The sequence below is a fragment of the Labrus mixtus genome, chromosome 21, assembly GCF_963584025.1.
Source record: "Labrus mixtus chromosome 21, fLabMix1.1, whole genome shotgun sequence".
Taxonomy (NCBI): Eukaryota; Metazoa; Chordata; class Actinopteri; order Labriformes; family Labridae; genus Labrus; species Labrus mixtus.
This window is the reverse complement of record NC_083632.1, coordinates 22,687,532-22,713,034: the sequence shown is the minus strand read 5'-3', so window position 1 is coordinate 22,713,034 and position 25,503 is coordinate 22,687,532. Positions and strand designations below refer to the sequence as shown.

Sequence of the window (25,503 nt, the reverse complement as noted above, 5' to 3'; positions counted from 1 at the left end):
GATCATTTCACTCTGTCATTCCTGCTTCTGTCTGAATATCTTACTGCTACTACCAGTTATCTCTGTATAGAACTTACTGTCACATAATGTATGAGTGCTGCAGGGGTATTTTCTCTATTCTAGCTGTTACCAAATGAATGATTAAAGTCTCTGAAAAATGTATAGAAAAGACCTTTGGGTTCAACAATGACTGTATTTCCTCTTTTTTGTCAATCTCTCTCTTCATCTCCTCGTCTCTGTCACTCACACACTCCCTATGTAGGACAGAGCGTGTGTGTATAGATATATTTTCAGTGTATCGGTCCCCAGAAAGTAGAATTGGAGATCATCCAAGGAACAGATTGTCCCACTTTTACGTCCTGCAAAAGTGGAGCGGCCAAGTTGTGTCCTCTATATCCCTCTCTTTCACTGGGTCTCCACCCTTCAGCCTCTTTCATACCGCCAGACACGAGGAGGAACAGTCAAGAAGACTCGAAACCTGCTCCAACACAGGGTGGAGGGGATGAGTCACTGAGCAAGGGGGGGAAGGGAACTTAGTTTTTCTATGAATGGTGTATCAGTAGCTTTTAGGTCTGGGGGTGGTGCTCTGATGTAAGAGTTCAAGGGGGACGGGCTATGATGAGTGCTATTTTTAGCATTAGCACTCGATAAAGTTAACTTCAAAAGAAAATACTTCTTTGCTTCTTTGTCTATCTTTTCTCAAACACAGATTAAGCGTGTCTAAATAATTTCCTTGATTTGTTTGCTTTCTGTTTTTAAGGACAAGGTTTGGCCTTTTCAAGCAGTTATTAAATCTGTGCATGAAACATCTGATAGAATTAAAGTGCCTAATTGACTATCATTGTGTCGTTGATTAATTTTAGGAGGAGGAGAAGAAGTAATCGTCTCTAATCGAAACAGATGCCTTTTCAGTCAATTGCATATCCGGAGCTAATCAAAAAATCTAATTATCTGTAATTAAGTGGATCATTCAAATAATGACTTCCAGCTCTCTGTTTGACAACATCCTCCTCCTTTGAGTTGTTTTCCGGCTCGATCCTAACAATCCCCGTCTTGAGAACCCTCTGTTTAGAAGGTATAATACACCCCGACTCTTTGAGTAGCTCTCAAACACATCTGTACTGGGGAAAAAAACATCTACTAGAATGCAGCATTAAGTGGCAAACCTTTTTCAGCCCAGGCTTATAGCTAGCAGTCTGGTGTAGATCAAAGTGGGCTATCTTTCCCCTCAGACTGGATGAAATTGGGTCAGGTGGAGCGTGCGCTGTGGGCCTAGCTTGGGCTAAACTTGGCTGGGTGGGCTGGGGGACCTCAATGCAGCACAGATATAGGAGTGAACATCCCCTGTGCTATTTTTATGACTTTCCCTTTCAGTAAACATTGTTTCATACACTACCTAAAGCCCTGTCTGTGGTGGAATCTCTGTAGTTATTTAGATTATAATGTACAGATGTCATTAGGTTTATTCACTGTTCTCTAATGTCAGACAGACCTGACAGAGTTCAGTTGTTATTAGAACACCAAGTACAGCTTAGAGAGTGTCAACTGTTCTTCCTGATATCTGTAAGGATGTTTGGTAGACTTGTTGTCTGCTCCAGTGTTATAGACGTCACAGATTAGTCTAGGTGGGTCAATGTGACCCTGATAATGATTATGTCTTTTAGGATATATGCGATGCCTTTTGAAAAGTTCTGCAGATGTGATTGAGCAAGACACGAGTACAGAAGTGTGATGTTGAATCATGTCTCCTCATGAGTATTCTTCTTATGTTTAAACTTTCATCAACGTAAGCCATCTGAGTCAACTGAGTCTTATTGTGTGGAGTCAAGTCTTAGTGATTTCCTCAACAGTGTCTATACCTGATATGAACATGTGTCCTAAGCCATCCAATAATATCTCCTGCTCTAACATTATGACCACCCACCGTCCCGTCACGTCTGGCCCAAAAACAGCCCTGACCTGATGAGACATGCCGGAATTTTTTTTTAGGCAGGTTGCACCTTAAAGCTTCCTGTCCTTGCCGGTCCACACATCATGCACCTCATAGTGGGAGACTGTCACTGTGGAACGGAGAGGGGCTCAGGAGGCCGTTCATTACAAAAAAAGAACGTGACCGAAAGTAGCCTCAACAATTTCTGCCTTTATCTCCAAGTATACCAGCGCTATATGTTGGACATCGTCATTGTATCAATAAAAACATCGGTGACGCTCCATGGATTGGACTTGGTTGTCCAGCACATACTGACCACTGCTAATCAGGAAATCTCCCTGCAGCAGCTGCACAGCTGGAGATTCTCTGACCTTATTCTCTGGCATTACACTTTTAAAAAAGCAAACTCAAGACCTACCTTCTTAGTAGAGCTTTTAACTGAATCTCATTTCATCTAGTGTTATTACATTTTGAACCTCCTGTGTTTCCTCATTCAGAATAAATGATAGCATTTCCTCAGTACCTGTTCTTATCTAGTTATTTAGACCTTAGTTTTTGGATTGTGGGATAGGGTTGGGGGAGGGAGTCATGTTGTTGCTGTTTGATTAAATGTTGATGTAAAGCACTTTGGGATACATTTGTTGTATGAAAAGTGCTATACAAATAAAATTTGATTGATTGATTGACTTTAGCACTTAACACACTTAACACAAAGTCATTCTTACTCTTGCTTTTTTTTTTTTGCTTCCAAAAAATCAACTTAAAGGACAAACTTATGCACCCAGGACACATTAAGGAAGTGTCCTGATCGGATCACTTAATCCTCATTTGGAGGAGGTTTGGCACACATATATACATGTTTGTCTGCCAGTGTCCATGAAAATGTATCAGAGCCCATCATACAGGTTACGATAATGCAACTCAGGGAGCATACAGAGGTTTCATAGAGGAGATAAAGGTGAATAACATCAATCTATTCATCTGACTTTTCACTATTAACAGTGACTTCTATCTGAAGTGGAGTTCAAACACTTTAGTGATAAACAGACTAGAAATATAAATATAAAATGTCTGAACATTCACCTGTTTCCTCTTTTCGCTGCTCCTCTTGGAGGTGCTGCAAGTCTCTGTCACAACTTTTGACAAGTTATTTTTGAGGCTACTGAAGATGATTGAGACTACCTGTTTATTTGCAGAATGAGCGATAGAGCAAGATCAGACATATAAAATATAGCACAGAATTGTTTCACATCTTTCAAATTTCACCACCAAATCTACGTAGTGCACCTTTAAAAATAAATGTTGAAGAAAAAAACGATATCCTAAGTAAACAGTCTTTAAAAAAAATGAAAACAAATATCCTGCTGCTGTGTCCACTTGGTGGATAAGGAACCAAAGATTGTCGACCCCTTCAGAAAATAATGTTTCAAATCTTGTGAAGATGATTTCATCTTCACCTTCAGGCTTCATACAATAATAATGTCTTAGAACAGCTTCATATCTCACAGTAATTACTGGAGGTTATTAACACGAGTCCATTAGTCAATCCTTTGGAGCCAATACATCAGAAATAACGCTCTTGTTATTGTTTATTTAGGTATTAGCTCAACCCTGAGCAATGAATGAAACGAAACCAAATCCCAGACCAATGTTCACATCTCTGTAGCAGCTCTGAACCAAAGTGTGTGTAACACAAGTGTGTGTGGGTACAAAACAAAGTTGGTGCAATCCTGTGGGTCAAACAGTAATAGCCTGGATTTCTAGTGAAACACAAACTTCCCTCTTAGTACACATAATATGAGAGGAAGTGAATTAAAATGTCATGAAGACAGAGACTTCAAAGGAAACTGCGCAGCAGGTTGCCTTCTGTTTCGAAACAACACATGAAGAAGGGAAGCACAGACGCACGTTCAAAACATTTCTAATAAAACAGACAGTCCGTGGAGCTCCTGGAACTCTTTCTCACATACACACGCCCCCTTACTTTTTATACTCGTCCCTGAGCTCTCCACCAAATACTGCAGGCCTCAAATACAATGAAAGCAGGCCACGGACAAAGTAGTCAGACACACAAATATGAGTGCAGGTTAAAGGCTTTAAGGTGGATTATACGGCAGAAAGAGAGCCACAAATAGACTGTGCACCAGTGACAGCTTCACTTACCTTTCACGTCCATCAACATAAAGGTAACACTGAGAGACAAAAGTCAACGAGAAACTAATAAACGCTGTTAGACATGGCTGACAAAGTGAGGGCCACGTCGATGCCTGTCAGACCCCGTTACAGTTCACCCACTGACAAGGTAACAAGTTCTAATTAGTTTCAGCATTCAGTCTTTACTTTGCACTCCACACTTTTTAACAAACTTCTATTACATCTGTAAAGACAGTGCTATTAGAGCGTTTTAGTTCAAGCAAAGGATTCAATAATAAACTCCCTCCTAAATCCCTAACAAGTCACATTTGGTACCTAAAGGTATTTTGGGGAGCGTCACTAGGTTGGATGTAGCTGGAAAAAGCAATGAAGTTGTTAAATGTGAACTTTCCATCATAGAGATGTTTTTAGAGTTATTCAGTCTACCACACATATTACATTTAATTCACTCTTAATCATAAACTGTATATCTGTATCTGTGTATGAAGGTTAAAAGAAGATATCTTATTTCTTATGGTCAGCAGTGGTGGTCATATTTGAACCAAAGGGGATCAACTAAAGTTGCTGTTAGTTTGGTTGGTAAATTCTATCTGTAGTAACCATGGTAACTGTCATACAGTATCAATTGCGGGTTTTTTTAAGGTTTATATTTTGGCTTTTCATGCCTTTATTTAGAGAAAGGACAGTGGATAGAGTCAGAAATCGGGGCGAGAGAGTCAGTGAACAACATGCGGAAGAGGAGCCAAAGGTCAGATTTGAACCTGGGCCAGCCGATTGGGGAGTTAAAGTCTCCGCACATGGGGCGCGCACTTACCACTAGGCTACATGCGCCCCATAACACCTTGTGTTATCCAAGAACACTTGAAACTTGCAGGTGAGACCATACAGTAAACATAATGATAAAATGCTAACTGGGCTTTTAATTTAAGTGAGTCAAGTCTTATATTAGACTGATCAGACTATTAGCATACTTAGCTGTTAATGCTAACACTACACATACGTCAACCATTATTACCCACATTGTAGCTATATATCTTATCTTATTTATTTATGTTGTTGCTCTGTTTGTCTTTATTCTTCTTATTCTTTCTGCATCTCCCTCTATCCCACTTTCCAAGCCCAACACAGTTTCTGCAAACGGCTGTTCAACATGAGTCTGGTTCTGCCTCGAGGTTTCTGACTCTAAAAAGAAAGGGTTTTTTTTGCCGCTGTAATTTCGCTAAATGTTGCTTAGTGCTGTGCTCATGACGGATTAATGTCTGGTCTTTGTAACTAATATAACATAGAGTAAGGTCTTGAACCTGCTCTTTAGAAAAGTCTCTTGAGATCACAGTTTTTTATGAATTGGCGCTATACAAATAGAGATGGATTGATTGGAGTGCAGCTGTGAGACTGACACTCTTACTTCATTTAAAGTGTCCAGTTTTGTTTAATGTGTGTTGATTGAGCCAACTGCAGAAAAAAGGATCTCACACAGGTAGGATGTGTGGCTCTCTTCATTCCCCCCATTAGACAGGTGAAGCTGAGGGCGACATATGACTGGTTTTGTTTTAGTAGGTGTGATGTCTGGTGTAGATTCATTGTGAGCCTTAAGTCCTCTCACAAAATGTTCCAAGCTTTGCTAGCAGCCTAGAATACGGTGTATATTGTTTTTATTTAGCCTATCCTCCCACCCTTCCTCATAACCACTGGCCTCCCCATGGGCCCCACTTTGGAAATCACTGTTTTAATCAATAGTGTCTTTAAATCAACCCAAATTGGCTAAAGAGCTGTCTAGAAACAGGAGCTGGTTAGTGTGTTAGTTAGTTAGTTACATCAGCAAACAGTGATGTTAATGAGGTGAGAAAATACTACTGTTCCTCCTGTTTCATGTCATGAGGTAGCCATAGGGAGGCTGAAGACGACATACTTGTGTTTGAAAGTCCCTGTGATCATGCGGTGGATCCAAGTTGTTGCTTTAGGAGCCATCTGTGCAAGAAGTGTGGCTTCATTTTTCACTCATTAACTTCAAGTTGTGTTCATAAATTGTGAAGCTGGAGCTAAACTTTGAGTTCCTCATAATGGTGGATGTGCTGCAGTTTGCTAGTTTTTTTTTTCCCGTGGCTTACGGCAATCCTCCAGATCTTTCCCCAGGGGGAAATCTCCCTCCATGTAATAATGAAAAGCCTGCAGAGTCAGGGGAAACTGCTCTTCTCTCATGTTCCATCTTAATGAGCACAACAACAAGACTCTCTCAGTTCCACAAAAATAACTCTTCATTAAAAAATCAAATTAGACGATCATTTCTATTTAAACATTGATTTATGACTTAGGGGTTGTTTATTGATGACACTTTAAATGTCAAGTCTGTGGCGTTCATTTGAGTCTGAGACTTTACACTGTTTCTCCTTGAATTCATAGTAAATGAATAATTGAGTATGGAAGTGTTTTTAATGGGAACGTTTGTAAAAAAATGTTTGCCTATATATTGTTTTTGTGTTTTCTCCTTACAACTATAGCCTAGTTGAATACTCCCATGGGACTTATTAAAGGAGCATTTTGCTGTGGGTTTTGCATTTCTGCTTCATGGACACAGAAGTGGCTTGCAGTTTAATAGAGCCTGGCTGTCTTGCTCCACCACAGTGAGCTGTCATTGGAAGTATTCCCTCAGCATGCCTGTCTTTTGCTCTACACTCTTTCCATACCGAACCCAGGGGAATAACTGGACCATATAGCACTGTCACATCTGCTGCACAGACTGCCCTGTTTTTTATCGATTCCTGCTCTTCCTGGGAAGACGGAAGAGGACAGAACAGGGCCGGTCAGGATAGAACAGCATGACACAAGACAGGACAGGAGTGGAAATCGGTGAGACAACTCTGTTGGACATTTTCTTAATCAGAGAGACATCTCCGACCGGACAGCTCAGCTCAGACTTCCTCCCCAGTTCAGTATATATTCCTCCAGTCCTTCATCTTCTCCTCAATTGTTTCATAATCACATTTTCTTCTGGTATTAGTCACAGATTACAGTATAATCACCCAGTCCACTCTCTGGTGATAACGTCACAGGTCTTTGTTCCATTATGACCAATTGTTCTGTGTTGTTTGGAAAGCCATTAATCTTAGTGTGCCCCCTCTGCTCTAAATTGGCTGCTTATTCTCTTCCTTCCCCAAATGAATTCCCCCAGGTGCACCTCTCCAGGAGCAAAACATGCTTGTGCATTACACTGTGTGTGTGTGTGTGTGTGTGTGTTGGTCTTTGGAGGCTGTGCAAAGTCAATTAAGTTGTATCTAGCTATCGTTTGGAAGAGCACAAAGCTTGAACACACTGCAAGGTGTTAGTGTGTGTGTCTTCAGGTGTGTGTGTGTGTGTGTGGTGTGTGTGTGTGTGTGTGTGTGTGTGTGTGTGTGTGTGTGTGTGTGTGTGTGTGTGGTGTGTGTGTGTGTGTGTGTGTGTGTGTGTGTGTGTGTGTGTGTGTGTGTGTGTGTGTGTGTGTGAGTCAGTTCTCTGGAGTCCTCAGAGAGTTTCCACCTTTCCTCCAGCTGACAACATAAATACCGCGGACAGGTAGCGATTTTGACAGGCCGTAGCTGAAGAAGTGTGTGAAATGTGGGTGTTGATGAGCTCTCGTTTTTATTCTGTCTTCATTATTTGTCGACATGTAAAGCAATCCTGCAAGTGTCTATATCAAGTGTTTAAATAGGTTTTACACAACATTAGGTTTTTATTCTCCAAACTCCCAGAGTGATCCAATTTATTTTATCTACCCGAATGACCCCCCCCCACCCCCCCACCCCCTTTTTCTTCTGCAGTGCATGTATGACTTTATTACAACAGGTCATGACCTACTTTGTAACTGTGGGGGAGCTATACTGTTATGTACAGTTCATTATGACCATGGGGTAATCTACATGAAACAGGGTCTTAACTAGTCTCGGGGGATTTAATTATGACCATATAGTTCCGATTCAGCATGAAAGCTCTCATTTGAAGAAATGAACTTTTCCACCATCGCTGCTCATTGTGTCTGTTAGAAGACGTCCTGTAAGTGTGAATGTCACCTTTAGTGTGCCTTTTTTTTTGTCTTTTTTTGAATTTCATCACTTACAAGAAAACACATCTGCATAGCCTTCATCACAGCCGCTTCATGCTGCAAACCATAACTACTAAAGCTCCTGTGCACTACAGCGGAGCATGACACTCTCACTCATCAGTCTTAAAGCTGTTCTGGAGTGATATGTGTGATTATTGTGGAGTGTCTGTGCAGGCTCTGTGATGTTTGCAATGCTTTCTCTGTCCCACTTTGCTCCCCTCTTCCCACCTACAGAAAAACATGGGACCCCAGAGGATGAGACCCCCCCATCACCACCACCACCATCCCCCTTCTCTGCTACAATTACAGCAGCACGCATTTCTTTTAATAAACACTGACTTTCACCCTGATCATTTCTTCATTATTCATTTGCACAATACTTCTTTCTTATTTCTTATTTCAGTTCAAAGTAATCACAAACATCTTTATAATCTGTTATAATGTGTCTTATAATGAACTATCTCCATTACTTTGATTGTGAGGTAAACAAAGATGCTGTTGTCATACATGTTAACTCTAACTAAAAAATAAACAATCAAAGTAAATACCTTTTCTGGGTCTGCAGTTCAGGCTGTGTTGCTCCTCATTTTATCCGCAGTGACCTCCTTGATAAGCCACAAAAAGAGTAAAAAAAGGAACCAGGATTAGAAAAAAGAAAAGAAAGATCCAGGTCATAAATTAAGGATGAAGAAAAATAAGAAAAAAGCAAATAGCTTTTTTCTAGTTTAAAAAATCACATATTCATGCCTTGTGAATGTGCATCGGTGTGAGGCAGCCTGAGCCGCTGTACTGTGCAGCCTCTCTTTCTCTGTTTCATTCACACACTCACACTTTCACCTACTGTGTGCCCCGGTAGAGCCGTGTCCCTCTCTCTCTCTCTCTCTTTCTATCACACACATTCATGCACTCTCTCTCCAGCGTGGCGCACTCTCCCCCATCTCCCTCGCCTCAGCTGTTAGATTGATCTCTCTCTCCTCCGCTCCCTCGTTCTCTCTTTGTACTTCCACAGTGTAGCGACTCTTCACCCCTCTCTATGACGGCTTCTTGTTTTTCACACTCAAGAGCTCTTCTATTCAATTATCCTCAATTTTCTCCATCAGTCTCTCCCACTCTCCGTCTTTTTTTTTGCCTCTCAATGTTTCACCATATTCCTCCCTCGCCTCCCTCTCTCTTGTTCATTATGGCCGTCACTCTATCAATCCCACACACACACAACGGACACACTCATCCCATAATATGATTCCCTCCCTTTTATTTCCCCCCCCCCTCTTACGCATACATTGGATGGATTCAGGCCACTTCACTTCCCCCCCTTGTGTCTTTCTTGAGATGTGATCCTACAAATAAAGACAACACTGCTCAGGTTTTTTTTCATTCATAAAATATCTCTCTATCACCTCTGCAGTCCAGATAAAAGATGGTCAGATGGTGTTACGGGTTGGCGCCGTTCATAAATCCATCAAGGAAGTGACCGACCACCGCTCTGACTTTGAACAAACTTGGGGGGAATGATGCACATGTCATTCAGAGGACCTATCCCCATCAATCACTGCTAGACCTTGTGGTATCTCAGTGGAGCTCAATGGCACTTTGTTTTCTATGAACACAGCATTGAAAATGTTGTTCCTCTTGATAATCCAAAAAAACACGCTTTACTTTAATGCTTTACACGTCATCATTTACCCTCTTTTTTTTAATGAAATAAAAGTTACTGCTGGACTGTCGATCGAGTTGATGAAGCTTGATTTGAATATCTCACTCTGCTGGGGGAGCTATAACTTAAGTTTTTCAGTTGAACTTCCAAACTCCATTGGACCTACAGAGTCCCTCTGCACCTTTAAGAAAAAGCTAAAGACCCAGCTCTTTCATGAATACCTACTAACTTAATGATGATGGTCTCCATATTATTGATGATGATGATGGTAATGACGATGGTTTTTGTTTGATAACGACGACTTATAAGATGGTTTCTATACTGATTAGAGCTCTCAAGAACTGCCCTCAATGTTGTGCTTTGCCTCTGGTCACTTCCTGTCAGCACCTGTGTGTCCAATCAGACTCAAAGCTGATCGTTTGCTCTTACTGACATTGTTCCCTTTTTTCTAGATCATTACTTGTGTTGTACTTACTCTCTGATGTACGTCGCTTTGGATAAAAGTGTCTGCTAAGTGAATTGTAGAAGTCTTGATAGAACAAACTGACTGGCCTGATGAAGACATCTTAACCAAGACCAAATAGAAGTGGACCAGATCCATTTTTTTTCTCCCTGATACTGATTCAGATACCTGGAATCGAGTCGAGCATCAGCCAAGACAGAGTTCCCCTTTTAATACTACAGCGATGAAAAATATGCCTAACATTTGGAGGAAAAACACAAATTGCTGATATTTTGCTAGTTTTGACTAACATTACGTATTCTGCTAGCAACATGCTGTCTTTGTTTTTGTCACAGGATAACTTAGTTGAATCAAGCTGATTTTGTGGCAAATCAGTAATGGAGGTATATCCTATCTTCTGTATACTTCCATTTCATCCATTAAGGACTGATTCCTCCATCCACACACTCTTTAGTTCCAATGGTAAATCTCTGTTGGGACACTTGGATATCTGACACTGACTGAACAAGGAAAAGAGCATTTCTTTGGTTTGGATGAAATGTTTGATTCATTTTTATGAAATATAAATGAGCTGAAGTTTTATTTTAGGACAGAATCATTTTGTTGAAAGGTTAGGTTGACTTGTTTTTGTCCTGGATCTATGTTTAAGGGGTTTGAATACAATACAAATTATTTTCTTAACACTACACGAGTCCTGTTAAGAGGTTATCCTTTACAATGAACTTTACTCGCCTCCTTTATTATGAATCATGTTACCCAGTGAAGTACCATGAGTTACTAATTCTCTATTTGAGGATCAATTTTTATGACTATATTATCTGCAGACCTAAAGCTATGTATGTTACGCTACCAAGGAAAATAATTAAATGTTAGATATTTCATACATAAAGAACACTACTTAACATTACAACAAAAAAAATCCCCTTTCTAGCTCATCATTAAACACAGACTGAGACACCTGTGTGACTCTACAGTGTTACAGAGCAGGGCACAGCACATCTCCACACTGACACAATCATGACCATCACTTCCTTTTTCTTAAGTTTTAATAACTCCAACAGTACAAGAGCAGGGGAGGGTGTTGAAGTGATTGTGATTAAGTATATACTGCAATGTCAGCAGTGAGAGAAGTTTAGTTTCACATCATGGCCCCTTCCTTCCTCATTTCCCTTTTTGTTTGGTCTATTCTTATTCACAAAGAAAAAAACACAACAAAGTTTCCCCAGCAGTGATATATAAAGAACTCTGATGTGGGATATTTGAGACCATACCAAGTAAGTTGATACACAATGTAGGTTTTAGTGAACTACATTTAGGCAGAGTGTTTGAGTGAAATCTGTCCTTGTGCTTGCTCTATGGGTGCTTTTAGAGCCCATTGAAGAGAAGGCTTGTGGACAGAGGAAGGCGAGCTTGGTTGAAATACATTAATGCACACAGTAGTGCACTCTTTAAAGACGAGCTGTGTGAATCTGCCGGATCTAACCTTTTAAGGACAACATGGCATCTGTATTGAAACCCTTAGAAAGAGCCCTTGTGGGTGCTCTCCTTTGTGGGTGCTCTCCTTTGTGGGTGCTCTCCTTTAATGGTGCACCTGTGCACGGTGTAAATTCATCCCACTTACATCTTCTACATTTACAGAAGTACAATCTCGTTCTGAGGAACTAGCTTTCCTCTTGCTTTCTTTGTTAGCGGCTCTCATGCCAAAGGCAAGGAGAGAAAAGTGGGTCACAGGCAGATGGAGCAAACATTAGTAAGATTATGCTTCCTACTTTTTTCTCTGTGTGTTTTAGTGATTCAAGTTTCTTTGCTTTGAGTGAAGAAGAGCCTGAGAGAAAAGGAGAAGAAAAGCAGAGGAGGAGGCAAGAGAAGAGGGGAAGAAGGAGAGAGCAGATATTGATTCATGAAACAGAAAGCATGGAGAAAGTCTTGCTGGAAATCAATGGCCCTGAATCATAAAGTGATGTCTCAGTGCACTTCAAAAGACTTCCAAAAACATGATTAAAACAAGTCAAACAATAGAATAAAATCGTTTCAACACATAGTACTTGTGACTGGCTCAGACCTGCTGTAAGGCTTTATTATTGCAATATTTTCTCAAGACAAACTGACGCACTGCTGGTCTCTGGTGGCAACTTCATGTAACTGCAACAGTGACCTTATACATTTATTTTAATATTGTGTGCCTAGTAACGGATCTTAATGTTTTGCTACCATGACTCTAAATGTTCACACCTGAGACAGGCCCAAACGGTTACACTGTTTTCTGCTGACCTTATAATCGGCCTGCAGTTCTGAGGAAGTAATCTTGCAAAATGTGTTTTTTCACCAGTGAAAAAGAATCAGCGAATGTGTTGACAACTACTCCTGGTTTTCCTGATGTGTTGGCTTTGGGATGTTTTAGTCTGTGTTTGTTTAGGTGCAGAAGAGGAGTCAGTTTAACATTCATTAAAACACAAGTTCTTGTTTCACTCATTACAGGAAAGCAGAAGTTGCTGACCAGAATGACACTTCATCATCAGTTATCGGAAATCAGCAGCATCTCCTTTTACACCCACAACCCACATGTCCTCAAATGACCTGCACACAGAGTGCTATATTACTAGTTAGTGTATGTATGTGTCCACATACAACTTAACACAACTCATTTAGTCGCTGCATCCTTCTCTTGGTTTTTGTGAGAGCTTAACAGTTTCATATGAGAAACCACCAGCAAAGTGTCCCCTCAATTCTCAGAAACCATAAAACCAGCAGAGGGTTAGTGCAAGTGCAATATTGTAACTTGTGATGTTGTGAGTAAGAATAAAGAGATTTTTTTCAGATGTATTAAAATGTGCTAACTACAAAACATTGCACAAAATAATATGACAAGGATTAAAGCATAGCACATGTAGCCAAGATTTGACGTCTTGTCCCTAAAAGGAAGCAGGTGTATTGTCTGCAGCCCTCGGTTCTACTTCATTTTTTCAAGATGCCACATACTATATCATCATTTTACCAGATCTTTTCAGTTATTCGGGGCAAACACTTGTCTGTCAAGGTTTGAGAAAAACTAAGAGGAGGACCCAGATGCAGATCTAACAAAAAAATGATTTATTCAAAATAAAGACCAAAAGTCCACAACAAAACTTACTAACAAAATCCAAAACGAAAAAACAAGGAGCCATGACGAAGCACAAGGAGACACTAATAAACTGTCGACCGCTTTTCATGTCAGCTCTACACATCAATTTGTCAGGCATCCTACTGTAGCATCTTTCTATACTGAATCTTGAGCTGCACACTTAAAAAGCTCACAAGACATCCTGAATAAGTTTGTATTATTATTAAAGTTTTGTGGAGTAAATTAAATGAATTCTGTCTCTATGTCATGTCAGTTATTTTTGTACATGTGCAATAATAAATAACAAAGTTGAGTAACTTCATGCGGTTTCATAATGTCTCTACTTTTCCCTTCTTTCTTTTCCTATCAGACACCATCTGAAAATGCACAAATCAACTTCTGAGAAAGCGACTTTCAGTTAGATTCTAAGAACACGACTGAGGGTAAAGCTTCCTCTTTGCAACACCTCGTGGGATCCCTCCTTCCACTCGTCAGCAACTTCCTAAACATGACTGAACATCCTTAATAGCCAGAAAGTATCCAGTCACTTCTCAGACTGAACAGTTGTGTTTCTGTTTCCACCGTCTGCGTCAGTCGGGAAGGGCGATGAAGGGAAGAACACAGCTGCTGCTCCTGGCAGGTAAAAAGACTTTTGAAACATAAATAAGGGATAGCTGGGGTTAAAGATAATTTGTAGATTATATTTGTATTCTTACAGGTATTTATTATTTTTCAAATGGGATGTAGCTACGTTTGAAAGTAATGCACACAAATGTCTTATTGGTTTATTTAAAATCACTTTTAACACTTTGTAGTGTATGAAGGTGTATAAATGAGAAGGACATTAAATCATACAATTAAGTGTTTTTTTAAACATACTGTAAGACGTCTTTTAATAACCCAAGCTTTTATTCATTCAGTCTATGAAATGACCCTGCCCTTATCTGGGACAAGCCTCAACATGAGACGGACTTAAAGAAAATATAAATTATTTAAACCCATGACCAGCAAAGATGGGAAAGAACAACTTTTTTTTTTTCATTTGCAACAGAAAGAATATTTATTTGTGTACAAAACAAGGATATTGGTTACCAAATTAAAGAATAAACCCCTCATTTGATTTTGCTTTGTTAGACAGTGTGCAAACCTGCTTCATGGCCTGTACACATATGAGCATTATTTTGTCTTTCTTGGACAGATGTTAGAGTTCCTCTTTGATTTCGGCGTCGTGCAGATTTTTCTCCTCATATTTGATCCACACACTTTTGAACATTACACATTATATTTAGGTTAATTAAGAATCTGAAAATATATTTCAAGCTTTGGGAGGAATGTTAGATATGATATACAAACTTCTGGAACACTGTTTATCCATTTTAAGATGTATACACAGGCTTCATGTGGACAAACAGGCGGAGCTCAAATCACAAAGTTGTGACATTTGCTAACAGGACATGATGAAAGAGAAGAGTTTGTTTTTTGTTTTTTTAAGATTTATGTTTGTGCTTTTGTGCCTTTATTGGAGAGATATGACAGTGGATAGAGATAGAAATCAGGGAGAGAGAGAGTGGGGATTGACATGCGGGAAAGGAGCCACAGGTCAGACCCGAACCCGGGCCGCTTGCCCGAAGGACCGCAGTCTCCACACATGGGACGCGCGCACCATCCACTTCGCCACCAGCGCTCCGAAAGAGAAAGTTGATCAACAGCTAGCACATTTTTATAGAATAGAATTAGAATTCAATAGTTTAATTTGTCCTTTTCAGAAGAGGTTTGGTTTTTAGTGCTCTTCCGCTACGACAGTGTGATTATATATATATAAAAAAAAATGGCCAGGATACTCTGAGGTTTCTCCTGGTTAATTAAATTATTATTAATAATAATAATAATAATAATAATAATAATAATAATAATAATAATAATAATAATAAAAGAAAAGAAACGCCCAGCTCAATGATCATGAAACTTGGTGGAAGGACACAGCGTGGCCCGAGGGAAAAACAATTACATTGACAGAAAATCTGGTACCACATTTGATTCATGATTAAGTTATTTTGGATCATTTCAGAGTAAATATTTCTACTTTGTGAGAGTTTTTTTTACAACAAGCTGCTGAGGTCAGGGCATTTTTTCAGTCAGAGGTTTTATATTAGCACATCTCCAAGACACTAAAAGGTTTTCTTGTTTTACAATTGCGTCTCCTGTAGGGAAATTCCAGAAGTGTTATTTATTTTAATTTGTCAAAATCCTTTTAATGGTAAAAACATACATTTCATCTGTTGTCATTAACTTTTGTTTCTTGTATCATAAAGTCAACTGTTCTCTATGATGGGGAATATTTTTGTACAAGTTTATCGTATGTGTCTTATGTAGGTGTTGATTTGAGTTTCATTACAAAGTCAAAATAAATCTCATTCTGATAACACACATGGATGAAGCAGGAATAACAAACATATATTTATGAAAAAAGATTGATTTGGGATATGTCATCAACACTTAACAATGTTTTAACTGATCATGTAAGAAATTAAGATTTTTGCTTTTCATTCTTTTTGGATACAATTATTGAAACTGACGATACACTCGATCAAAAGACTTAGAAAAGATTCTTCATAATGACTTTCTTTAATAAAGAGCCAATAAGCTACAGATCGGCTTTAGGGGGAACTCCACAGCATATCACTGCACAACAACAAACTACAATAGGTTACCTTCATTGTTTACGGATATTAGAATTAAATAATAAATTGTTAAAATGAGAAAGAAAAAAAAAACTAGAAATGTTTGTTATTTATATGAAATGATGTTCTCATGTTTTTCAACCTCACACTAAGTGCATCTCAAACATTTATTGATTCATTATGAATGACTTTGAACAGAGTAAATGTAATTTAATTTGTACAGCACTTTGATTGAAAGCGCTATATAAATAAAAGTATTATTATTATTATGATTATTATTATTATGATTATTATTATTATTATTATTAATAAGAAAAAAGTTGAACTTTTAGCTTTAGGTTTAGCTCAGTTGGTAGAGCGGGCGCCCCGTGTACAGAGGCTACAGTCCATGCGCTGTGCATGTCATCCCCCAATCCCTCCCCAACACTCTCATCAGCTGTCCTTTATTATAAAGGCTTAAACAAGCCCAAAAATAATCTAAAAAGTAATATGTCTGTGTTACACTGAATATTCTGACTACATTTTTGTCAAAACTGCAGCTCTCAGCTGATCTATTTTTTAGAATCTATTTTTTTTAAATCTATATTGTGGTATCTATCTATTTTTTCGTACATTTTTAATTTTTCTTTTTTTATTTAAATTGTACTGTGTTCACTTTTTGTTTGCAATCTTTGCACTTTGCTGCTGTAACACCGTACATTTCCCCGTTGTGGGATAAATAAAGGATTATCTTATCTTATCTCTTATCTTCTTATCTTATCACTTCAGGTAAAAAAAACAAAAAAAAACAAATGTATAGCAGCAATAGATACTTTAAATGAAACAAAATGCAACTAAAGAGTTGGTTTCCACATATAGAGAGTGCATAAACTGAAAACATGTGTAACACAAACAGAGCCCTGAATGAGTCAAGAGTTATCTATAAATGTTGGCAAATTAAATTGGATTCTGCGAGTCACCAGTTTGAATATATACGCTGTGAATGGCAGACACTTTTATGTGTTTTATTAGTCACTATTTTATTTTTTTATAGCAAAGATTAACTTTTTTTATTTTGTTATTTTCTTACAGCATTGGTGCTCCAGTCCAGATGTCAGCAAACGCCAAAAGGTAATCAGCATTCACACATCTGCAACAGCTTCCTTCTATTAGCATCAAACTGCCGCAGACTGTCAGCAGGGGGCAGCAATCCCCACGTTTAGGGATCTTTACTATTTCTTGTAACAACACAAACTGTGTGAGTACTCCTACAGTAATATGATACTGTATGTCTTCTTTCCTGTCTTCTTAGTCAGTCTGTCGCCTACATTTACCAAGATCTACTCTGGTGACACTTTTTATCTGAGATGTGGGGGCGCAAGTCAGAGCGGAGTGAAGTGGTACTTGAATGACACAGAACAGATGCAGACGAATGAAACCTGGAAGATTGCGGTTGCTACCCCAGGACACTCCGGCTCTTATCGATGTGAAAGCAACACGCAAAATAGTGACACAATCACTATTAACGTCCATGGTAAAGTATTAAAGCTCAAACTGCTGCAGATGTGAAGGGTCATATACTACCTTTAGAGATAATGGTATAATGTGATGTGTTTACCATTCAGGATACGCTCCCAGTGCTTCACTCATTATCAAGACAGGCCAACCGGTGATGCGGGTCGGGGGGTCAGTCACCCTGCAGCTCGACAATGAAGACGGTCTGAGGGGATGGCACTGTGAGATCTACAGGGGAGATAGGACAAAGTATATCAAGCTGAAGTTGCAGGAGGACAGTGTTAGTCTGGACTTTCAAACTTATCAACTAACTGTTCCTGAGACTATTTTCTGGTGTACGGATGGAAATCAACACAGGAGCAACCAAATCACAGTCCGTACCTCAGGTAGGCCAGTTTTATGTAATACTAATACTGTTTTATTATTACATTTCCTCAGCAACAGACAGACAACATTCAGGGGATTATTTTGTGTAGCTTTCATCACTATTGGTAACCAATTTCCCAATGTAATATTTTTACACTGACATGTGATACTTCATGTAATATATCAGCTCAAATTAAACATAATAAATTACACGTCAAGTTTTTTTTTTTTCAATCTCTCCATTTCTGAATTTGCTGATTTGGGAAGAAACATGTAGTCTGTATATTAGTCTTAGAAATAATTTTTTTCTCATAGTCCACTGCACAGCTCACCTTTTGTACATTTTGTGTTTTTTATATTTTATATTTTACATTTTTAAATTCTATTTTATATATTGTAATATCTTCTTATACTGTATTATTTAAGTTGTTGTTAGTTCTGCTTTATTTCCTTGTTAATTGTTTAGCACCAATACACCAAGTCAAATTCCTTGTGTGTTTAAATGTACTTGGCAATAAACCCTGATTCTGATTCTGATTCTGATTCTGATTCTGATTCTGAAATCATGTTCGTTTTTTTTTGTATCTTAAATTTTAGGAATATAACTAATCCAACATTCATCATCTTCTTCTTCTTCTTCTTCCAGAGAAAAAGGTATCACTGGAAATGTACCCTCTGCCGGCTGTAGTCGGGGAGAGTCTGACTCTGAGGTGCCTTGTTTGGGGCACGGATCAGATCAGCCAGACTGCTTTCTACAAAGACGGTGTGATGTTAGTGCAACGTGCCGATCCAACCTACACAATCCCCAATGTGGCAGAATCTGCGATGGGAAGATATAAGTGCATGTCCAGCTTCACGTACAAAGACCGCACTGCCGGGCCTCCCTACAGTGAGAGCTCTGATGATCAAGATGTGCTTGTCCTAGGTAAGCGTCTGTCAAACACTGTGTCTTCTGCATGTCATTTCTTGTTTTTTTCTCATCAGCAGACCTTTTTTTAACATCCATCTCCTCGCTTGTTCTTTTCAGTCCCTCCTATGAAAGCCTTCCTCTCTGCAAACGTTGGCATGTCATGCTCTTGTCCACTTTGCCCCAGTGAAAGCTCCTATAACTGGTACCATAAGAGCGATGATAAGCCATGGACACGAGTGTATTCTGGCCAAGGATTCATGATGCCAAAAGATAGTGGTACCTATGCATGTAGAGCTGTGTGGAGCACCGGGAGATCTTATCTCAGCAGCAGTTCTGTTTGTAAGTTCCAGTTTATTGAACTGATGTCGTCGCCATCAGTGTTGTCTCAAGTTTGCTTGGAGAATTGAAATACTTAGAAATGGGGAACAGTGTTTAGTGGATGTGGCGTTTAAAGGACCAATGCCCTTATTAGGCTGGGTGGATGGATGGATGGATGGATAGATAGATAGATAGATACTTTATTGATCCCGAGGGAAATTCAAAGCATCCAGTAGCAGGTTACAAAGACGTACATGACATGAAACATTTGTTACAAATGAACCACAAAACTGACGCCCCCCCTCCCATATATACATATTAACCTGAAAAAAAGATTTAAAGAATACCCCTAGATGAATCAAACTTAAACTGTGCAATTAAAAATAGACTTATACAAGAAATATACATAACCCGTGCAGGGATAAAAATATATGTGACATTTAAAACAAGAACCTAAAAACAGTTGAGGAAAAAATCTGTAATTAGACCTGAATATAAAAAATTTAAAAAAGTGCTGACCTGAGGGTAGATCTAACAAACAAAACTTTAGAGTTGCATTATGGGATTTGTAGGATCCAGTGTGTTTGGATCTGCACATTTATTTGGGAATAATCTATTTCAGAATAACTCTTTATCCAGTTAAATCTTTTTAAAGATTTATTTCTGAGCATTTTTTGACTTTATTAGAGACAGGACAGTGGATAGAGTCAGACATCAGGGAGAGAGAGAGAGTAGGAAAGGACATGCGGGAAAGGAGCCACTGGTTGGATCTGAACCCTGGCCGCCCGCTTGGAGGACTACAGCCTCCATACATGGGACGTATGCACTAACCACTGCGCCACCAGCACGCCATCCAGTTGAATCATTTTAAGAGACCTACCAACTTATCTATTATAATATCTATTAACATGTATATACAATTCAGTGGATATAGACATTATTTCAGAGATCATATGAAAAAACATTGCACGAGATGATCTGTAAAAGTGTCATTTTGTTTTTAATTCAGCAGATCATGCTCCAACTTTGTCGTTTACTTTAGTCTCAGCACTGTGTGCTGATAGCGGTCCAAACAAATTATAATGACAAAATTAATAATATTTATCTCATTAAGTTTTTTCTGAAAGGACACAGACTTTCTCAGAACTGTTGAATTGTCGTACAGGTGGAAAATTCACATAGAAAAGTTGTGTTTTCATTTTATCCCAAAATGTAAACATTTCAGCCACCTTTCAAAAATTGCTTTACAAATAATTAATATACTCAAAGATCTCATGACTGTTAATAACTATTAACTCTGACCACTTTTTTTTATGGCACTAACGTGAGGCCAATTTTATACTGATAAACCCTGCTAATGAGAGTGTGACCTATAACAGAACTTCATACACTAAAGAGTCAATGCATGCCTCTTCTGCAGATCATCCTCCAGTCAAAACCCTCTTCCTAGTTTTGGTCTTCCTGCTGTTGATTCTAGGTTCGGCAGCTGTAGCAATTCCTTTCTATATAAGGTACAGGAAGAGAGCTGCCACAGGTATGGATCTATTACTTGTTTTCCACTTTTTTTAAGTACACTTAATGCATCATGTAACACTTTATTTTGTTTTTAGGAGCAATTTATGAGGATGTGGAGCGCAAAAAGGGTGATGATGATTACGAGATGTTGGGTCGTGCTCAAAGGGAGGGTGAGTATGACACCCTGCACCCAGAGGCACCGGGCAGACAGAAGAGAGAGGGTGAATATGAAGCACTGAAGAAAGAGGAAATGGAAGAGGGGGTGTACCACACTGTGCAAATGCAGGCGGCAAGTGGAGGAGGGGGAGAGTATGAACAGTTGCAAAAAGAGGGAATGGAAGAGGGGCAATACCAATCCCTGAACATGGAGGGTGCAATCGGAGGAGGGAGTGGAAGGACATGAAGCATCAGGGAAGAGTGACAAAGACAGAGAAAATGAGACGGAGGAGGAAAAGTAAATAATTATTAAGTTATAAAAAGGGAAAAAAGGGTCAAAGATCAATTTCTTGGCAACCAGCAAGGTCCGGAGATGTCAGTTTTGAAATATATATAACAAACAATACAGAAAGAAAAGTTATCTATCATCACAATTAAAAAAATGAAGACAGCATATGTTTGTTAGTTTCATAGTATAACAATTAGCAATTGGAAATAATTATACCATAATGCCAATTCTATGCACTCAAGCTTTCAGGCAAACTTGATCTGTTAAATGCTTTTTCTGCCCCTTGATATTTATCATACAAATACTTTCACTGACTGCAGTACACATATGGTCAGGCTTTGTTTCCGAGCCTTTTTTTGTACAGTACGAACAATAACTTAAATAATGAGTGATATATGATTAGTATATAACACATACAATGAGTTCTAACTATATAAAGCTCTTACAGTGCTGAAAAAAGGCAATGTAAATTAATCTTTATGTAGCAAATACTTAGTTATTACTTACTTATGTTTCTTTGTGAATTCAAATAGGCTACTGGTGTAATATTGTATAATTTCTACTTGTGTGCACAATTTTTAAAGCATTTATGTATGTAACCAGTTTTTATGCTTTTTAGTGACATGTCAGTTCAATTTGCTGTAAAAATGCAGTACTTTAAAATAGATATATTTTGTTTAATTATATATGCTATAATAAATATGTTTTATTCAATGTAGTTGTTTTTATTTTATAAATCACTTTATGTCAATATATAATAATGTCAAGTACATTCACAAGCTATCTTTCTTAATGTTTGTGGAGCACAGAACATGATTAAAGCCAACTAAGCCAACCAGGACGGTGTTGACAAGCTCTTTGAAGGAAGGGACAGACAAGGTCAGTTCATTAACAAGACCAGACAAACATGTTCAACCTCTTAGTGATTTGGTTTGTCATGATGAAACTTACCATCACGCTCTTTCCATCATGACTCGACCCTCTTTGAAGAGTTATCTCAGATTTCAAGTAATTCCTTCTCTCCAATTCACTTCTATGGCAAGACAAAAGTAACACTTAGTGCAACAATTTTAAATTAGAAATCGATACCTTTTTTACCTTTTTTTTTTGCATAAAACCAGGTTCAGTTACACATTTGTTGAACTGGGAGGGTTGTTTATAGGGAGAAGTGATACTGGGTTTTTGAATGTTTCAGGGGGAAAAAAGAAAAATGTTGACTGCATCCTAATTGCACTGTATATCTTGAACTTGCTTTAATAAGAATATGTTGAAAAAAAAACAGGTTCAGTTACACATTTGAAATGCCTACTTGAATATTTTATGAAACGCTACATTTGAAATGACGGTGGTGTTCAATTCAGTTTTTTAATTCAGTAAGCTTCATTAGCATGAATGTGACAATACTGCCAAAGCATATCATATCAAACAATACAATAATAGCCTAACTTAGCCTGGCCTAAGTAACAGTAGACTGATAATCGGCTATTAAAAAGTAACACAAATATTGATCAATAATGACATCATAACAAGAGTAATACTCAGATAAATATCTTGATATCAAAAATGTCTCTCAGTCAGCTTCCAGAGCATTTATGATTTAACCCCATTACTTTATCTCATGGCTCAAACTGTTCTGAAGCCAATGTAGGAGCGAAATCCTAACAAGTGAAGAGCCTTTGCTGCATTTTTTTTTTTTTACCGAGGACGCCAGGTATCGCGCAAAATATGACGTACAAATATGGCGACTACAATATGAACCGACAGTTATGGTAACACCAAAACCTTAATATTGACAGTAATACTGATTTTAAAAAAAAGGTATGGTGGAGACGTGTCATGTATATTTTGGTGTTATTTGTTTGAGTGTGTATGAGTGGGCTAGCTACAGGTCTGGAGTACAAAAGCTAGTCTTAGTAGCCACAATGGTAGGCCTAAATGTACTTTGGTAAAGCACACTAAGGTTAGTTTCAAGCTATATAGTGGTCAAACAATGCACAACTTTTACCATGAAGACTAACTAAATGAGCTAATGAAGCTCAAGTTAAATGATTGACATTTAATAAATAATAGAAACAGTAGCCTACAGTTTATTCATGTTGGTTTGTTAATTATTTTTTGGTGTTAACATTCCCCATAAACATTAGTTTTATGTCTTATAGTCAAGCAAACACATTTTGTATTGTTTGTGGGTACCTGGCTAGCTTGCTTATGAAAGATTAGCCTACTCATTAAAGAATGTGTCAGAATAACACTAAGAAGACAGTGAGTTTAGGTTGAGGGTTGAACATGGACCTAGTTATTAAAGCCCAGAAACCCTGTAAAAAACGAATTTAGCTAGGTTTAAGTCTGATAGTGAACTTATAGGGCATATGTGACTAACTTTCATAAACCCTTTAAATACACTATATTGTCTGCTATCACTTGGCTGATAGCATAGGCTAATAATGTTTCTGTGCTTGGGGGGTAATACAAGAGTTGATGTTAGTATTATAAATAGAGGCCACACCCTTGAAACCCTTGTCTCCAGCAAGTTATGTCCACCTTTATGCAGGGACTTTTTGATAGGGGTTGACCTAAAACGGGACAGGCAAATGGCCATGTCCTTCCACATCCACTTTTGTTTGAATGAATCTGAAGGACGACTGTCACACTTGATGCTTGGTTTAACCTCTGTGCAGTGATAATTAATTCTATCTCAGCTCCTAAACCAAAAAGTCCAATTAGGTTGTTGGTGGTGAGTACTAAGATCTTTCTTAGGGTGTCGAGGCAGGGCTTCAATTGTGCAAATCATCAGTAAAGCCCTTTATAACTCTACCCGTGTCCTCAAAGAATTCGAGTTACATCCAGGTGACTACTGTTTCTTCCACTGACAGATGGTTGCAGGATAATCCCATTGATTCCAGAGACCAGAGTTGGACGGTGAGGGTGTATGCCAAAGCCTCAGTGGCTTCCTGGCTGAGGAAAACTGGTGAGTCCCTTCTCTGGTGCCAAAAAAAGCTATTTTTCATCTTCATTTCAATGCTCTTGTATTTTAGCTCAGTGATCGATAAGCTGTCTGGACACAGCACAGAGTACAGCACTATGAGTAACATGAAACCACTGTAGTCAAGGGTATTAAGACCCACATTGTTCGTGCCTGAACCACACATGAAGAAAGGTCGACTTGAAAAAGACAAAACTGGTGTTTAACAAGAAGTTGGTTAAAAAGGGAACCCTCAGCTGTAATCACGTTTGCTTACCAAGAAAGTAAGGACTATAACTGCTAAGAATATTTAAAACAAGAATATTGACCTCTAAATTTTATTGTACAATATTTTTTTCACATGTACATGATATTTTTTACATATACTGGTTTTGTTTACAATCCAGAACAAAACATTTAACAAGAAAACAATGAAATAAAAAGTCAAAAACAGTAAAAACCCTAGCATTTAATTTGTAATCTATCAGTGAAACCGTATCAGTGAGTGATACTGTTTGGTGAAACTCTAATGCTGAGATGCTTTAAATCTTTAAACCTTCTTCTTCCTGACTAGCTAGTACATTATAACATCTACTAATACAAATGAAAAACAAATTGCTCATGTACAATGAAGTTTCATTGCTTGTTGTCCATGATAAGCCTTTTAATTTTAATGGGAGCAGGTTTCCTGATCCTTTAACATCTCTGCTGCTTGCTGCACCATTCATAAAAAACCACAGGGGTTTTTTAACAGACTGAGTTCTATGTGATGGCTCTATCAGCCGAACATTTTTATTTTATTTGCAGTTTTAAACTTTGACTGATGCTATATAACTCGCATCACTCATCAGGCTCTGCTAAGTGTTCTTTGTACATCACTTCTGTGAAAGAGAAAGAGAAGAGCCTGGCTTTTGTTGGGTTTGTTTTTTGGTCATGTAGTGACGGCCAAGTGCATTTGTAGATGTGAACATTAAATGCTTGAATTCCCTGAACACAAGAGTGACATGAAGAGTAACATAAAGGAAACATATATTTTGTGTAAAGCTTATAGAAAATCATTCAGGAGAAAACAGCCTTATGGAGAATCGATAGAAATAAATACAGCCCTAAACTAAGACTAGGGTTAAGGTATTGTTATTACTCTGCATAAAGACATTTCCCCCCAGCTGGTCAGTAAGCAGGCAGGTCTGAGGCCTTGTATATAAAACATTTTTTAAATAAAGAAATCCCAAAGTCAGTGTGGGCTATTAGACTTCTTTGAAAGCTGTGTGCAGTTACATTTCCAGGTGTCCAAATACCTTCTCAGTGGAGATTTAAACCAATACTGCTGAGCAATATATTTTTTTGTGTTGGCACAAGTCACATGCGTCTTCTTAAAAGTGTGCACATAAGGACAACATTTAACTTTGCTTTTTGGAAAAAAAATATTTTGTAAC

At 38.4% G+C, this 25,503-nt stretch overlaps 2 protein-coding genes across 2 annotated transcripts in view; one reads left to right on the top strand and one right to left on the bottom strand.

Annotated features, from left to right (window-relative positions):
• LOC132955126 (SH3 and multiple ankyrin repeat domains protein 1-like) overlaps positions 1-9,122 on the bottom strand; it is a 54,367-nt gene extending 45,245 nt beyond the window's left edge. The window contains exon 1 of the mRNA XM_061027814.1: positions 8,708-9,122. The gene's annotated coding sequence lies outside the window, so the exon portion shown is untranslated. The remainder of the gene's footprint in view (positions 1-8,707) is intronic.
• A 4,791-nt stretch (positions 9,123-13,913) lies between these two features.
• On the top strand, positions 13,914-21,940 carry LOC132955645 (uncharacterized). The gene is made up of 8 exons (XM_061028576.1): positions 13,914-14,016; positions 17,129-17,167; positions 17,349-17,570; positions 17,662-17,937; positions 18,564-18,842; positions 18,945-19,166; positions 20,566-20,679; positions 20,756-21,940. The coding sequence occupies exons 1-8, from the start codon at positions 13,983-13,985 to the stop codon at positions 21,061-21,063; spliced, it is 1,494 nt and encodes a 497-aa protein (XP_060884559.1). The 5' UTR covers positions 13,914-13,982; the 3' UTR covers positions 21,064-21,940.
• The last annotated feature ends 3,563 nt before the right edge of the window (positions 21,941-25,503 follow it).

What these genes read in the sequence shown, in the direction of transcription:
- LOC132955645 (XM_061028576.1), top strand. Translation starts at nt 13,983, where the DNA reads ATGAAGGGAAGAACACAGCTGCTGCTCCTGGCAG. An exon ending in ATGTCAGCAAACGCCAAAAG is followed by an intron (nt 17,168 to 17,348) that starts GTAATCAGCATT and finishes CTGTCTTCTTAG; the next exon opens with TCAGTCTGTCGCCTACATTT. An exon ending in CAGGAAGAGAGCTGCCACAG is followed by an intron (nt 20,680 to 20,755) that starts GTATGGATCTAT and finishes TTTTGTTTTTAG; the next exon opens with GAGCAATTTATGAGGATGTG.